Source organism: Nelumbo lutea, chromosome 8, assembly GCF_056320005.1.
Source record: "Nelumbo lutea isolate HS-2025 chromosome 8, American lotus-T2T, whole genome shotgun sequence".
NCBI lineage: Eukaryota > Viridiplantae > Streptophyta > Magnoliopsida > Proteales > Nelumbonaceae > Nelumbo > Nelumbo lutea.
This window is the reverse complement of record NC_142691.1, coordinates 46547800-46566164: the sequence shown is the minus strand read 5'-3', so window position 1 is coordinate 46566164 and position 18365 is coordinate 46547800. Positions and strand designations below refer to the sequence as shown.

Below are 18365 nucleotides of genomic sequence, written 5' to 3'. Positions count from 1 at the left end.
CACAATCACTGAAAAGTGACTAGTTTGTAGGCATCTGTTGATCCACTTACACCACAGTTCTCCAAAACCACAAGATATGATAATGAAAGATGATCGAAGGATGAACTTTCTTAATCCTCAAAGACAACACCTTAGCAATTATTTTATGAATGCTAGTAACCAAACTGATTGGCCTGAAATCCTTCAGGTGACTAGCATTGGACTTTTTTGGCACAAGGGTGATAAAGGTGGAGTTCATTCCCAAATTAATTATATCCCTCCTGTGGTACTTATAGTCGAATAGGACTACAATCAGTCCTAGATTTACTGTCCAATTAACAAGAAAGATTGAGAAAAAAGAGAAGAAGAAGATAAGAGAAGAGAAGAGGAGAAGAAGAATTCGAAGGAGAGGAAAGGAGAGCTAATAACTGCCGCCCCTCTTGCAATTTATATTAATTCTTCAAATAAAAGTAAAAGGGCTGAAATACCCTTACTGCTTACATGGAAAAAATAAAAGTCAATAATAATTATAAACTGAAATAACTACCAACTAACTAACAACTGAAATAACTACTAACTGCTAACTACAGTCATACGTGTACAGTACACTACAGTGATGTGGGGACCATATCACCACATCAGTGTTCTCTACACTCCCCCTCAAGTTGGGAATAGATGTTTGTCATTCCTAACTTGCATAGATCTGCTTCTAACTTCTTCCTTAAAACAGCCTTGGTGAGAAGGTCTGCAAGCTGCATGTTGAAGGTGATATATGGAAGACATACTTCTTGAGATGCAATCCTTCCTCTAATAAAATGTTGGTCCACTTCAATATGCTTAGTTCTGTCATGTTGTACCGGATTATGGGCTACATTAATAGCAGCCTGATTATCACAGTACAACATTAGGGGTTTCTCATAGGCAATACCGAACTCTTCAAATAGTGATTTCAACCATAGTATTTCAGCCACACCATTTGCCATGGACCTATATTCAGCTTCAGCACTAGAACGAGAAGCAACATTTTGTTTCGTACTCCTCCAAGAAACAAGATTACCTCCTACAAAAGCATAATAACCAGAGGTAGACCTTCTATCATCAACACATTCAATCCAATCAGCATCTTTGTAAACTTCTATCTTCATGTGGTTATTATCCTTAAATAGTACACCTCTGCCTGGACACCTCTTCAAATATGCCAAAATCCTCTCAACTGCAAGTAGGTGAGTAGGTCTAGGAGAGTGCATATATTGACTAACAACACTGACTGCATAGCTGATGTCCTGTCATGTGAGACAATGATAGAGGAGTTTTCTAACTAACCATTGGAACATAGCTTTATCTTCAAGAGGCTCTCCGCCTTTTGCACTGATCCGGTGATTTTGTTCAATAGGTGTGTCAGTAGGCTTAACACCCAACTTTCTTGTTTCCTCCAGCAAATCAAGAAAATACTTCCTCTGGGAAACAAAGATCCCATGCTTAGACCGAGCTACCTTAATACCCAAGAAATACCAGAGCTCTTCTAGGTCTTTTACCTCAAACTCTTGATGAAGAAGTTGCTTAAGAGATTTAATCTCACTATTATCACTCCCTGTCACTACAGTGTCATCCACATATACATCAAGTAGGGTTTAGGAAGAATCCACTTTCTTAATAAACAAAATGTGATTTGACTAAGCCTGCACATAACCAAACTTTTCAAGGGCTTGCCTTGAGGGGTGTGGCACAAAGGTGACTTGTAGAATCGGGAATGTAATATGTTTTACATCACCTTAGCTACTTGAAGTAATGCAATTGAGGAAAAAAAGAGATTATGGGCTTTACATTCTTAAAAATGTTTTATATGTTTGATTTTATTTTTAAAATTTCATGTTATGTTTATGTATTTTAATTTTAGATAATAGGTTTTTTAAATCACTAATTTTAAAATTTAAGTTTATATTTATTATGAATATTATGTTTAGTATTTTTTATTTTTTGCATTTTTTTTCATTTTTATGGCTTTTTTTTTGAAATTTCTAACATTATTTTTTTATTTTTTAGCAATTTTTTTATTTTTTATTTTTGCACCTTGCTTCAAAAAGGCGTGTGCCTTGCCTTGCGCTTCTCGCCTCAGGCACAAATTGGCCCTTGTGCCTTTTTTGCAACATGCACTTTTAAAACACTAACTCCACCATTCCTTCACTCTTTGTTCAAATACAATTACAAGAAGTGTTAAGCCACATATTTTCAAACCTAAAAGGGGTAGGGCCACAACGAACTCCTTGTTGAAAAAGAAACAGATTGGCCAGTGGTTAAAGGTAATTCAAGGCAAAGTTCTTCCTAGCAAACCATTCCAATGATCTTCCCAATCAATTGAAACCAACAATCTATCCAGCTTGGAGCAGATAGGATTTGCTTGAAGATTAGACTATGTAAACCTTGATTACCCCAAGGGGTTATCTCTTAAGTCAAAGGTGTCAATAAAAGCATTGAATTTACTCATGCTGGTTGTTACTCTCCCTCTTGTATTATTCATTTCTTCAGTAAATCTTACCACATTAAAATCACTACCAGCAAACCATGGCCCTTCCCATAGACCCCTAACATTTGCCTGCTTTTCCCACATCAAGTTCCTTTCCTTATAAGAACTGGGTCCATAGACATTTGTGTTTTTTTGATAATTGATGAAGGTTTATTAGAGAAAGGAGAATAACAATTACAACAGACCCATGGAGAGGCACGAATTACGATCTCTCCAAACAATCAAAAACTAAAACAGATTACAATTGTGCCCAATACAACTGTTCCCTATTTGCCCCTTGCTTTGGCTAAACAATCAGCCATAGCATTAGCTGATCTCCCCACCCATTGTATTCTGACAAACAAATTTCTTGTCAGCCATTTGAATTTTTTAAGTTCATTCTTAAAGCACCGAACCATAGTCTTTGGCTTTTATAGCCACACCACAACCACCTTGGAGTCGCCTTCTATTACTAAGCTGTTCCATCGTAGCTGTACCCCTTGAAGGGCAGCTAAAAGTTTCACTGTAGTGGAGTCACCCTCACCTAAAGGGTCTGAGTATAAAAGAGCCATAGTACCACTTTCATTCCTTAGAACCCCTCCCATTCCAGAGAGACCTGGGTTACCCTGATTGCTGCCACCAAAATTGAATTTCACAAAGCCTTCAGGAGGGTGTACCCAATTCATGTACACCTTGGTTTTCAGAGAAGGGCTGCTTGTGATTGCTGTCCAATGCCTCCAAAGATCATTAAAAGGAAACTTCTGAAATAAGTGCAAAGATTTCAGCCACGAGATAGCCCTATGCAATATATATTCCTTCAGTTCTTGTTGGCTTTTCTTCTTCTTTTGGAATATCCTGGCATTCCTTTCGTCCCACACTATCCAAAGCAAAGCTGCTCTTGCAACCTTCAGCATTATCCTTCCTCTTCGTTGACACCAAACAAAGATAGATGGGTCAAAAAGCATGCTTACTTCTGCTGGCCTATTCCACCTGCATCCAAAATTCAAGAAAAGCCAATCCCACAGCTCTGTAGTAACAATACAGAAAATTAGTAAATGGTAACAATCATCACCGTGAGACCTGTAAAGAGTACACCAATTAGGTGATATGCAAAGATAAGGTCTTCTCTTTTGTAGTTACTTTCCCATAAAACACTTCTCAATAGAACGCCAAGAACTTAGGGGGAATAGGCCTGCACCAAACCTCCTTAAAGGGGAAGGACTGTAAAGACATAGGCTAACAATGGGCCTTAAAGAAGCACACGAGAAATGACTTGAGGGAAAAGGTCTCCAAATCCTTTTATTTGGCTCCGTGGGTTCCAAATAAACTCTTTGAAGAAGACTCAAGAGGCGGGTTAGACTCTCAATCTCTTCATCCCTTAAACCTCTTCGGAAACCACAGTCCTAGACTGGTGCCAACGGAGTTTCTAAAGGGGAACAGAGTTTTGAAACATGCTCTTTTTTAAATTGAGAGATAATGAATAAGGATGGAAAGAGGTCCTTCAAAGGAGCCTCTCCAACCCAAATATCTTACCAAGACAGGACTGAATTACCATTACACACATCATACCTGACAAAGTTGTGAAGTTGAGGGAGAATGCTATGAATTGCCTTCCTAGTGTTGCCAAAGTTTCCTGCTAAGAAACCAGTATCCCATCTGTTCTCTAAGTGACCATGAGTACATCCTATCATCTCATGCCACAATTGCCTGCTAAGAAACTAGCATCCCATCTGTTTTTCAAGTGACCGTGAATACATCCTATTAGCTCATGCCACTATCTCTTTCTCTCTCTCTAATGGCCATCTCCACAACCATTTCCCCAATAATGGCATATGTCCATAGACATTTGTTAAAACCCAATCAAGCACATCTTGAATTCAATTTAACTGACACAACAAAGTTCCCTATTAATTCCTCAGTGCATTGAATTACCACTACCTTCCATGCTGTTATTATTCCCCCAGAAGCACCTCAGGAAGGAAGGAAACTCCAACTTATTTCTCTTTCACCACAAAAGCTTCCTAGCCATCTCCTCATGAATTTTAGACTCTTGAATTAGAAGAATATCTGTCTTTTCCTTTCTAAGAAGTTCCTTAATTGTTCTCTTTGTTGCACTCCCTAATCCCCTTACATTTCAACTGATAAATTTCATTTCACCACTTAAACAGTCTTCCCAATCCTCCTTCCTACCTATAAACCCCCTTTCCTTTTTCCTCCCCTTTCACTGTATTCCTTGTCCCCTTCCACATCATTGATTACTTTCTTCACTTCATTCATCTTTTCTTTCTTTTCCCCTTTTCCCCTTTCCTTTTCTTACATAGGCCTGCACTTCTTTAGGTGTCTTTACTTCTAAGCCCATTTTAGTAGCTATCTCTTCCACTGGGTTCTTTCCATTGTTTTCCATTTTATTTGCTTCTTCCTCTTCTTCCCCTTCCCCCCCTCCCTCTAAATCCTGACTAGTCTTTTTCTTGCTCCTAAAATCTTCTTCACCCGCTTCTCTTTCTCTTGTTTTAACACCTTCCCTATTCTCACCTACTAGCCCCTTCCTTCTCTATTGCTCCTTCTCAATAGATACCTCCTTGTACACATCCAGTTTTTCCCCTAATCCCCTGTGACTTCCTTCTACAACTTCCCTTCTCTCCTTCAAGGATTAAAATATCGACACGATACGCCTGATATGGGGTGTACCGTATCGGTATTGGTAGGAACGAATACAAGATATGCTACGATTGGTACGATACACGTCCAGTCGTGCGTATCGACACCGTATCCGTGTGTATCGCACCGTATCGGCCGATACAGACCGATATGTTTCGATACACGTTGATACGCGTGCTGGCACACATCTATTGTCTTGTTTAAAAAGCGTTGCTACGAAGAATCGAACTCAAGTCTTAGCGCACCCATGCCACTGTGCATTGAGATTCTAAACCACTATGCTAGCAATCAATTTATGATATTAATTGAAGTAAAATACATTTTATTAGCTTTACCATTAACTTGAACCTAAACAAATACAAAATACTATATGTTTATATCTATTTAAAATAAATAAGTAATATTAAAAATTATTACTTTATAAACATTAATGAAGTAAACAATCTACCAAATTTACATTTATATCAAAAATTATTTTTTACTCTCAATAAATTTATACAAATAAAGATATTAATAATAGATAATTATTTTAGTACTTAAATTTCATAAATTTGTACATTATATGTATCTTCAAATTTTATATATTTATTCATAAATTATTCATTGATATTTTAATTTAGACTAAAAATAACATATTTATTATTTACAAAAATAAGAAATTGTTTGCAAAATATTAAAGAATATAATATTAAATTGAATTTATCAACTCCACTAATTTAAATTTATATAAAAAATGATTTTTTATTTCAGAAAAAACTCTAGAAAATAAAAATGTTAATAATGGAATCGTTACTTTAATAATTAAAAATTATGAATTTCATTTGATATGTATCTTAGAAATTTTAATAATTTTGATATACTTTTAGTTAAGATTAAAAGTAAAAATATGATAATAATATATGTATCTTAGAAAAATTATAAATTTCATATGCTAGTAATTTTGATATTATCAAACATTTCAAAATTTAATATTTAATTGACTTTTTTGTTAATGTTGAAAAGTAAAATTATAAAATAATTGCTATAGTAATTAAAATATAATAATTGCATATGTTTTGTGTCTTGGACTTGTAGAATTTAATATAATAATGGTTTTGTGCATGTTTTACTTTGTAAAAACTTTATAATATGAGTCTTGAACTCTTGATTGTTGGATTATCAACAGAATTGTAAGATATTTATGTATCTTGTTATATTAGTAGTATATTTCTTTATGTATTTATGCTTTCTTTGTGGTTATTTTGACTTTTAAAATTAGTGTAATTGATGTATTTATGAAATTTGTATCATTTTCGTAGTGTATCCATGTGTTTTCATATCTTTCGTCCGTATTCATGCTTTCCAAAGCGTTTCTGTATCTGTATCCGTATCCGTATCCGTATCCAAGCTGTCCGATATGATACCTGATACCGATACTTTGATCCTTGCTGTCATTACGTGGTCCTTTGAGTCTACTCTTCCAAACTTATTCATTAGACCTTGGGCTTTGGCTGGGCTTAATCTGGTCCTAACTGGATGCCAAACATTCTGCATAAGCATCAACACCACTGTTAGCAGAAAAAACTGAAATGACAAGGATAACTGGGTTACCTGAAGAGGGTGACAACTGTTCTGTCTCTTGGCCCCTTCCCCCACGCAAACAGTCTGAGCTTCTTGGACAGGAAACATCTGTTCATCCTTGTGGACCAAATTTGGACTTGCCTCCATTATCAATGTATCTGTGCAAATGTTCCAGTTCAATTGCTTGTCTAACATCTGGACACCCTGTCCTTGCCATTGATTTGTTAATGCTTCTCCTCCTCCTTGATCCATGTGTACCCAATGCTTTGTTTGGTCAATACTCTCTTTGCCTTCATCTTCTCCGAGTTGCATTTCTGTAGTGTCACCTGAGTCCACAGTCTTCCTTTTCTCCATCCACCTCTTCCATGTTCTGGCTTACTCCATGCACATCTTTCTCCTCTGAAAATCTTGTACAGCTCACTCTTTTTGCATCGAAGAGTTCTGATAAATAAAGTCTTCTTCTTGCTCCAGCATCACTTGAACTGTGCCTTCCACACTGCCAATACTTGCTTCATCATCAGAGCAACTCTCTTCCTCTCCATCTTCCTCACAATTAATCCAGGGGATGTGAGACAGTCAGAAGCAGACACAGTCTTCTGAGTGATTTTCTGTGTGTTGGCCTGAAGCAGTCAAAAGCAGGTTGGGAGGAAATTGGTGATGTAAAAACTTTGCAATATTTCATTAAAACCATCATATTTTTTTTAAATCTTTTTCCTAAAAGAACCAATGGGAAATTGGTGATTGGATAATTGCCTTACCATTTTGATATGATTCACTTACTAAGTCGCTATAATTCAAAATGAATGGAAAAGTGCATACAACTATAGAAAGCGATTTTCAATTTAATAAAAAATATAGTAAACAAAGAAGACAAAAGTCAAAATTGCAAGTAAATGACAGAAATTCTATCAGAGCAGATATTTTGGCAGCAGTTTTTGTGGTGCAAAAGGCTAAGGAAATGGGAGTTGACAGATTGGTTATTGAGGGTGATTACAAAGTGATTATTAGATGGTGAATGAAGAACAGAAAAGCTAATTGGAGCTACAGAAATGAACCCAGATGCTTTAAATGGTTCTCTAGAGATCTGCAATTAGAATTTCAATGGGTACAAAGATCAGCCAAAAGCTTGGCTGGTGGGTTAGAAAACAAGGGGCTAGTTGGCAACAGTTGTTTTGGGCTCAATTGTAAAAAGTATGTATTGGGGTGAAATAGCAGGGGCTATGCTCACAAAATCTCTTTGAATAACCTCACGACCTCTTTTTGTACTTTATCTTTGCTTAATTAATGGAATTCTTGTCTTTCGTTACTAATAAAAGAAGGCAAGAAAATAACAGATTTAATGAAGAGATGGTGGCTAAAAAACTAAAATGGAGACAAAGAGAAAGATACCTATTAAAGTCTCTTAGTTTTCTCCTGTTTGAATTATACAGTTCTTTGCTATGGTTTTTTGAGCGTTAAATGTGAAACTATACTTTTTGATGATTCCTTGAAGGTTCATTAGCTAATTCCATGTTTTCTAGAAAACAATACTGTTTTTTTTTTAAGATTCTCCAAATATATTTAGCGAAATATCTCCGAATTTCTCAATCGCCATATGGTGAAATGTTCACCAATATTGAAATTGTGCACCATGTTTGGTAGTACTCATGGGACTGATATTAAAGTAAAAATGAGCTGATATCACATTGGAAACAGATACATTAATGTGGTTTATGGATGAAGTTATTAAAATTCATGCAAAAGGTGGAAGTGGAGGTGATATTACATTAAAGTCTGTGAATATTAATTTTCTTTCTAAAATGCCCCCATTCATTGAAAATTTTAGAATCTGAATGATCCGTCAGTTTGCAAGTAATGTAGTTGCTAGTTGGTCCTGCATCATTTAGAAATTGACTTGCCTAAATTGTGATGTCCATTCCTACTTTTATTTATTCTTTTCTTTTCTTTTGATTTTTGTATTGCACTTGCTTTGTGTTTCTTTCCAGAATTTACCTTGTTTGTCTATGTCCTTGTAATTGTTCAATTTTCTAAGTATTCACTTGTAGCTTCATGGAAAAGATGTGGTTGTTGAATGCAAATTTGATGGAGACCGCATTCAAATTCATAAAAATGGAGCAGAAATACACTTTTTTTCAAGGTACTCACATATTGATCTGTTATCCGTGTCTAATTTTTTTACATAGTTGTAGTTAGGTTAAAATCCTTTTTGTTGAAGCAATATATCCTCAAATTTTCTTATAGTGGTGATTTAGCCACATCTATTTTGTCTCGTCACAAGGGATATTCCCTGTTAATCAAAAACGGGATGTGCCCTAATCGGCAATTTCCCCCATTACTATTACTGCTCGTAAACATTTTTCAAGAATATAGTTTGGTTTTCTGTGAATTTAGCTTTTGTTAACTGCAATCCATACTTGTGTGAGAAGTCCACACAGTTGTAAGTGTCCCTCCATTTGGATATCTGCTCTTAAATATGCCTGGATTTTTGATAAGCTAGCAATCATCTGGTTGTATTTTTTGGTTGTTCTCTTGGTTCTTGGTGATTTCTTATAATCTAAAATGATATGCTTATTTTTCCTTTTAATGAATTTTTTATTTTATCACAAAAAAATGTCTGGATTTTTGGACCATGCAATTTCATTTGCTTCCAGTTGGAAACGCTGTTACATGAAAATGTATAGATTCTTTTAGATCCATTATTCTGGATAAGATTATGTTTCTTACCAATACTCTACCATTACTCATAAACTATATAAAAACTGTTCATTTTCAGTTGTTATGACTTGTTTCTGTGTGCAGGAACTTCTTTGATCATCTTGAATATGGACATGGAATGTCAAACATTATTGTACAAAATATCCTTGTTGATAGGTAATTGCTTCCAGTTATGTGTGTATTGATTTTAATTTAACTTTTGTTCCCTTTTCAGTTATGTACTTACGTGTTTGTGTGCCTTCCTAGTTGTGAATTTATTACTGTTAAAAACCCTATGTGGAACTTTGGGTAATGGCCTTTTAAAAAATCTGACAGAACAAAATAGAAGTAGATAGGAAATTGCTTTTATTCTTGGAAGTTCCAACATCAATGATGACAAATCGGAATCTTTCAAACCAGGCTTTGAGTGCTTGTTTTAGGCCATATAGAGACTTCTTGAGTCGGCACACAAGATGTGGATCTGTACAATATTCAAGAGGAGGCTTCATGTAAACAATTTTCTTTAATTCCTCATGTAGGAATGCATTCTTCACATCCATCTGATGAATTGTCCAGTGTTTAGCTGTAGAGATGGCTAACAGTAGTCAGTTTTTCCACAGGAGCAAAAGTCTCCTCATAATCTATCCCGTACTCCTGTTTATAGCCTTGAGCAACAAGTCTAGCCTTATATTTATCTGGACTACCATTTGACTTCAACTTCAAGGAGGAAACCTAGTGGCTACCAATGAGAGAGGCTTCAAGAGGAGTCTTAACCAGGTCCGTGTCATTCTCAAGAAGGTCTTGGGTCTCAGAGTCCATGTCATATTTCCAATGCGGACTTGCTATATCCTATTGATTAGACTTGGGAATACCTGTGGTGGATAAAACAACGGAAAAGGAGCTATGGTTTGGTGAATAACCATAGCGGTTAGGATGGTGTGAAATTCTAGAAGAATGACACAAAGTGGGTGCAGTGGGTTCAGGTGGAGGGTTAGATGAACTTATAGGAACAGATGGAGTAACTGGACCAACAACTGGTGGTGGAGAAGAAAGGGGCATAGGAGCTGATGTAGACTGTTGTTTTTTGAAGCAAGTCTAATGTTGTTACTAAGGCGATGTCGATGCACTTGGAGAATCTGTAGAATCAAAGTTGTGCAAGAAAGAGATAGAAGGAGTAGGAAGTTTAACAATATGCTGACATAAAGATACTTGCTTAAGAAAGATAACATTACGAGAATCTGAATGCAGCGAGCTTCGGGTTCATAACAAAGAAATCCCTTGTGATCAGGGTTGTAACCCACAAAGGCACACAAAGCTGCCTATGCAATTAACTTGGTGTGTTCATGGGGCGGAAGATGAACAAAACAGGCAACCAAAAACTTTGAGCATAGATAGGTTTGGAGGTTAGTGAAAAGGAGACTTAAAGGGAGAAGTGTTGTTCAAGACAAATGATGGAAGAAGGTTTATGAGATACACAACAAAGCAGGCTGCCTCCACCCAAAACAAAGAGGGAACATGAGAATCTTGCAAGAGGGTTTTGACTACACTAAGGACGTGTCTATTTTTTCTTTCTGCTACTCCATTTTGTTGAGGAGTACCGGGACATGATTTTTGGGATTTGATCCCTTACTGTTTCAAGTATGTTTGAAAATCCCCATCAAAGTACTCTCCCCTTGAATTTGACCGTAGGACACATATCTTGCCCTTAAACTAGCAACATATGCTTGAAATAGTTTGAATGTAGGGTAAACTTTGGATTTCTTGTGGAGAAAATAAATCCAAGTAAACTGAGTGCAATCATCAATAAAAGTCACAAAATACTTATATCCCAATCTAACAGTAACTGGAGACGACCAAACATCACTATGTTTTAAACAAAAAGGAACAGTTTCATTCTCAGAATGAGAAGGAAAGGGTAAAATATGCTTGACTGTAAAGGACGGAGGCTTGGGATTTTGGAGAATCAGGGAAATGAATAAAGCATTGCTTGGGAAATAGCTAGAGGTTGGGGACTGAAAAGGAAGTTCTTTGGAGGAGGGTTATTGCATGCAAATATGGACTGGTTAGACTTGAGTGGGGCACAAGAGATGTGCATGGAAGGGAGTGGTTTTGGCCTTTTACGTGAGTTATGTTTGAGACATGCTAGGTTGATTGATAAAAGTGTCACTATCAACCAATTATATGAAGTCAGAAATGCAAGAGTGCTTTGTTACCCTAAATTTAGAAGGCCACTTTTGGATAAAGAAATCGATGAATATCTTAGTTTACTCAATAAACAAGGTTATTTTAGTGGATGAGGGTGATGCAAGAGGGTGGAAAGAGTACAAAAACCTTTTGTCATAGTTAAGTCATTTGATGCACTCGTTTGCAACGAAGTATATATAACTGACATCAATGCATTTGGAAAATCCTATTACACCTAAGGCGGAAGCATTTGCGTTGTTGGTGTTAATTGGACATCTTGATCATGTTGAACCTTGGGAAGAAGAGAGGGATCCAAGTGGCTAACATTTTTTATCTATGTTTCTTTAATGAAGTAGATGTGGGTCATCTGTTTATGTCCTATTTTTCCAAATTATTTGGGGGTTCTTCATGTCGCTTTTTAGAAGAAATGTTTGGCAACTCAGATGTCCCAGCATGAGTTTTTCTCTTTGGCCATCATTTCATGGTAGCAAGAATAAATCCGTTTGAAGCTGTATCCTGTTTGTGATTTTTTTGGGGTATGGAAGGAAAGAAATAGAAGAAAGAGGAAGGAAAGGCTGTGCTTAGAAATTGGAAATCTGATTACTGGTTGGGATTCAAGTTTGCCCAGAATTTGCAAGTGTTAACTGAATGACTTTGGATCTACTTTCTTGCCTACTTTGGTGATATCATTAGAACTTGCTGTGCAATAAAATTTTCTTGCGTACTTTACTAATTTTTCTTCTCTTTTACTTAAAAATAATCGTCAAAAACAAATAGGGCCTACATCGGAATGCTTGGAATTGGGTCTCATTGTCTAGGGAACTTTGTGTTCTCCATAGAAAGCTATTGATGTTGTTCTCTGTTTTTTCATCAGAGATGTTAAGTGTGGTCTAGCATCTTGCTAAAAAGTTAATTTTTGGTAGGACTGTTGGTCAGAGGAAAGACCCTTATGTTAAGCCTTCCCTTGGTTTTAGTGCTTTACAACATTTCTTTACAATAAAACAAGACCACTTCTGATATTGGTTCTAAATCCAATTCTGGTTTGCTTTAGGACTTTGGCTTAGAAGGGGTCTTAAAGACCATGAAAATGATGAGGTCTTTCCTCGTTAATTTCTTTAATGGTGTTTTTTCTCTTCCTAGTTGATGATGATTATAGGGTGTGGGCATTGGAACTCTTGGGTTCCTTCTCGTTCTCTTCATTCTTCAAAAGTCATGTGCAGTCCCCCTCCCTCTTCTCTTTCTTGTGATGATCCTTTGGGATAATCCTACTTTTCCAAAGATCAAAGTGTTATTTGCTGGGAAACTGTCTTGGAGATAATAACACCAATGAGATGCTCTAATGAAGACACAATACTCAAGTTCTATCTTCTAATGTGTGCCTCCTTACAAAGTGGTGAGAAATTGAATAATCTATCTCTTGTTTTTACATATTAAAACCATTTCCTTCTTTTATGTGCTACTTGGTTACCTGCAAATGACATTGTGAACTTCTTTAAATTCAATTTACTTTCTCCCAACACTGAAAGAGGGAAGTTCGTGTGGTAGTGTAAAGGGTTGGCAATATTTTAGTGTGTGGAGTGCAAGATATGCTAGAATCTTTGATAGAAGTTAGCAATATGTTAACATTATCATTGATCTCATAGCAGTTAAAGTTGCACATTGGATTTCAAGAGGGATGAGTTCTAAGGTGTCAATATCCGCTCTTATCCTAAGGGGTTGGCAGGTGGTAGCAGGTCATTCTCAATGAAGAAGCCTTTTGCATGATTGGGTTGCTTTTCATAGTAGGATGATTAAATTTAATTTTGATGGCTGTGCTTTCGGTAATCCAGAAGCTTCTGGAGGGGGAAAATGAATTTAGAGATTATGGAGCCTCATTTTAATGAGTTTCTTTGGTCCTGTTGGGGAAGGAAATTGAAATTCTCTAAGATCAGAATGGTTTATTCTCTCTTACAAGGCCTAAAATATTATAATGGTTAACTATTAACCTATCATGTTAGTTATCAACTTATTTATTTTCTATTTATTCTGTCATTCAGATGTATACTTGATGGTGAAATGTTGGTCTGGGACACATCTACAAATCGTTTTGCTGAGTTTGGTTCGAATCAAGAAATAGGTCTTTATATTAGCTGGTTCTTTACTTGCATTTTCTTACATTTATGATGTAGATTTTTACTAACCTTTGTGACATTAGATTAGAGATCTTCATTTTCTTAACTTTTTTTTTTTTTTCCATTCTTTACCTTTTAACAGCAAAGGCAGCAAAGGAGGGATTAGATAGTGATCGGCAGGTTTGCTTCTATCAAATAACTGTTCCTTTATATTCTTGCTGTAGAAAGTGTTAGAATAGAATCTTATCTATCTTTCCTTTATTCCTTGTGATGCAGTTGTGCTGTATCCTTTTATTGTTTCTGACTTCTGCCAGTGTCAGCTTCTGGATATAATGGATCCTTATGGCCTTGACATAAGATATGGTTAGATGTTGCATTCGATATCCTTTATGCTGGAGACACAAGTGTTATCCATCAGAGTTTGAAGGAACGGCATGAAATTCTTAGAAAAGCTGTAAAGCCTTTGAAAGGTTGTTTTGAAATTTTAGTGCCAAATGGTGGTCTTAATGCTCATTGTCCTTCAGGTAAATATTTCATTTCTGAATGGCTAATGTTTTGCAATATGTTCTCATTAAGAACAATCTTTCTTAGTTTGTCATGAAGTAAAAATTATGAAAAAGTAGTAAGAATGTGAGGGAGAATGAAGAGAAGTGAATGTGTGAAGAAACTCAAAATCATGGGAGCCATAAGGCCTCCCATTACTATTTATAATGTTTGCTGGAAGTACAAGTTCAAATTACAATGTTTTCCCTGGTTAACTAGCAGCTAAAAAAGGTAAAGAATATAAGGCCCAAACATCCATACTAAGGCCCAGAACAAGATAATAATTAAGTCCACTATCAAACACTAATAATGGGAAAGAGTTGTCATCTGGAGTGGGTGGAAGGTTTCGGGAGAATAGGGTGTGTTACTATTGTTCACAGCTAAAATGTATCTTTTAAACTTAGTGGAGAAAATTACATATCTGCCCTTGAATGGGTCTCCAAATACAAAAAAAGGATACAAAGACAAAATACCCTTGCCCACAATACATAATCTCAAAACTCCATCTCAAGTTGGGCATGGGTATCTATAATGCCCAGCGTGCCAAGGTTCCCTTCAAGTTTCTATTTGTGGAAACCCTTGGTGAGAGAACTGGCAAGTTGATCTTCTAACTTGACAAAAGGCACATATATTTCTCCATTGGCTATTCTTTCTTTAATAAAGTGTCTTTCAACCTCAATGTACTTTCTGCGGTCATGTTGAGCTGGATTATGAGTAATATTTATGGTAGCTTGGTTATACAACTCATTGAAAAATTAGCATGTCCCAATCTCAGATAACAAGGTCTTTAGCCAAAGTAACTCTGAAACACCATGAGACAACTCTCAACTTTTGCACTAGATTGAACTACAACTGATTGTTTTCCTTCTCCAAGATACGACATTACCTCTTACCAACACATAGTAACCAAAGGTGGATCTCCTATCATCCATAGAACTTGCTATTTGCATTAGTATAAGCCTTAACCTTAAGATTTCCTTCGTTGAATTAGAACATTCCTTTGCCTGAATATCCCTTTAAGTAGGCAAGAATCCTATTGATTGCTTGCATATGTGAGGTTTGGGTTTATGCATATACTGACTCACCACACTTATGTCATAGGATATATTAAGCTTGGTGAAGCCAATTTACTAGTTTCTGAAAAACACATTTTTTTGAAAGAATGTCTCCATCATCAACACTCAATTTATAATTGGGGTCTAGTGGGGTTTCAACTGGATTGCACTCCAATTAGTCTACCTCTTGAAGGAGGTCAAGTACATACTTTCTCTGTGAAATGAGTATCCTTTCCTTTGATCTTGCCACTTCAATTCCAAGAAAGTATCTTTGACTTTTGAGGTCTTTGATCTAAAATTCAGAAGCAAGGACTGGTTCAACTAGACAGTTTTAGAGTTATCATCCCAGTGGCAACAATATCATCAACATATACTATCAGTAGAGCCACTAGGCCATTAATCCTTCTTATAAAAAAAATTTAATCTGATTGTGATCGAGTGAGCCAAAGTACAACCTTTTTGAATATGTCAAACCAAGATCTAGGAGATTGCTTGAGCCCATAAAGGGATTTCTTTTGATGACAAACATTCCCCTCGCTGTGAGGGAAGCTTACTCTTGGGGGAAGGTCCATGTAGATTTCTTGTAAATCTTCATTGAGGAAAGCATTCTTCACATCCATTTGTTATAAAGGCCATGAATAGTGAGCAACAAGAGACATAATCACTTGGATAGAGTTCAATTTAGCCACAAGTGCAAAGGTCTCCTAATAATCAAACCTATATGTTTGGGTATACCTTTGCCACCAATCTAGTTTTATATCTTTCAATTGAGCCATCAGCCTGGTGTTTAATTGTATACACCCACTTGCAACCTGTTAGGACTTCACCTTTAGGAAGTGGAACTGTTAAAGTGAGCCGAATAGGGGTAGTTTAGTCATCATATGTGTGTTAAGTAGTTTGCTTATGTGGCAGTTTTATTAGAGTACTCTGCCCCACACTTAAGTACGGGCAATTTAGTCTTTGTAAAGGTTATTAGAATCTAATAAAGATTAAGGGGGTCGACTGTATGGGTGTCCATCAGATTTCGACAGACCCTTATTTTCTTTCTTCTTCTTTTCTTCTTCTTCCTTCTCTTCCTGGTTCGAGTTACTGTAGCAGCATTCAAAACATGGTATTAGAGCCATATTCCTGACCTACTTCAGTTGGTAAAGCACCTAGCAGTGTTCGTGACTCTTCTTTCTGCGTTTCTGGTCAGTCAATGGAGAGAACTGGTTTGCCCTAGGTCTGAAACCTCACAGTTGTCTCTCTCTGCTGCGCATATTCTTCTTCATCAAGAAAAGTGACTTCAGCAGTGAATGGTTGGTTGAGACTCTCGAAGGAAGGTCGGTTATCTCTTCTTCTTGTGTTGCTGGTATTTCTGGGTAGAAACCCTTCAAGAGGCTGTTAGTACTGATAAGAACCTAGAGAACTAGGTTCATTGTTACCCTAGAACGGGCTGTGTGTACAGTAGCCGAATGGTGTAGGGGCTGCTGTAAGTTGTTGAGTGGTGTTAGGGCTGCTGTAAGTGGCCGAGTAGTGTAAGGTGTAATGCTGTGACCTAGCCGAACCTTTGTGGTTGTGTAGTGCCCTCTTAAAAGTGTTAAACTAGTCTGAACTGGGTGTAACAGGTTTGACTGTGTTGTGGTGCTTGTGTTGCACAATCCTTATTGAGTGGTTGTAAGAGGGCTTACATGTGATTAGTGAGTGTTAAATTGATTCTTATGTGGTTCATGGTGTTGTGAAATCAGCAGTAGTGTGAATAAGAACAAGGCGTGTGTATCCACTATTGTGTTTAAGGGTTGCTGTAAGTGCTGGAACATCAATTTTTTGGATAACAGCAGTCAGCTTGTTGCTGAGAATTCAGGTTAGAGGCAACTGTGAAAGGTACCATGGCAGCAATAGGAGATGGGTGTAATGATTAGAAACCTAGTGTGGTGGTTTCCTCTGACTACCTAGGTGTATAGATGACCTCAATTAAACTGAATGGGGAGAACTATGTTCCATGGGCTAAATCTGTGGAAGTTTTCCTCAAGGCAAAAAGGAAGGTGAAGCACATAAAAGATGAGAAACCATCGGCTGACTCCCCAGGGTTTGATGATTGGGAACAAGAAGATGCTCAAATCATGATTTGGCTATGGAACAATATGAAACCAAAAATTAGTGCCAACTTCATGTTTCTTGATACGGCTAAGGATATATGGGAACATGCTAAGAAGTTGTATTCTGGACAAGATAATACAACAAGAGTATATCAACTTTATCAGGAGTAATTTGATTTGCACCAAGGAAACAAAACACTAGAAGAGTACTATACTAGCATGAAGAATATAAGGAATGAACTCAATGCCTATCATCCCCTCACTCTAGATATTAAAGTTCAGCAACAACAAAGGGAACAACTAGATGTTACAAGATTCTTGGTGGGGCTGAAATCGGAGTATGAACCAATTCGAGCCCAAATATTAGGGAGCTCCACACTTCCTACACTTGAGGAAGTATTCTCACGGCTTCGCAGAATTTCTTTGGGACAGACAGAGAATCCCACACAGTCTGATAGATCAACATTTGTGACAGATAGAGGAGGTGGACACAGTACAAGAGGGGGAGGACATGCCTCCTGAGGTGGCCGTGGCAGTTCCATGATTGGTTGGGGTGGTCATGACTCAGGGGGAGGCTGTGGCAGAGGGAAGAATAACTCTGCAAGGAAGTGTACTCATTGTGGTAGGGAAGGGCACACAGTGAATTTCTGTTATGACCTACATGGCCCTCCCTCCAAATGGGCCAATCATGCTGTAGCAGGTGAGGTTGACATCAGTGACAGTAAACAGGTAGACTGTACTCCTCTCCCATCTACATCTACTTCTGGGAGGGAGATGGCGAGTGTACCGAGTGATGAATATGAACGGTTCTATCAAACTACTTCATAGCATACCACTGCCACACTTGCCCACTCAGGTATTGTTGGCATGTCATCTAAAACTTCTCCCTGGATTATTGACTATGGAGCCTCAGATCATATGACCGAGACTCCAGGTGTGCTCTCTTCTCTTTTTGAAACCTCCACATTACAAACCGTTACACTTGCCAATGGGTCCTCAT

The 18365-nt window shown here is 37.1% G+C and overlaps 1 protein-coding gene across 1 annotated transcript in view; it reads left to right on the top strand.

The window, feature by feature from the left end:
• The window catches only part of ATLIG4 (DNA ligase IV), a 103873-nt gene that overhangs the window by 37416 nt on the left and 48092 nt on the right, over positions 1-18365 (top strand). The window contains exons 6-11 of the mRNA XM_088956404.1: positions 8746-8837; positions 9500-9571; positions 13615-13694; positions 13832-13869; positions 13966-13972; positions 14058-14213. Of these exons, the coding sequence (XP_088812530.1) occupies positions 8746-8837; positions 9500-9571; positions 13615-13694; positions 13832-13869; positions 13966-13972; positions 14058-14213 (445 nt within the window). The remainder of the gene's footprint in view (positions 1-8745; positions 8838-9499; positions 9572-13614; positions 13695-13831; positions 13870-13965; positions 13973-14057; positions 14214-18365) is intronic.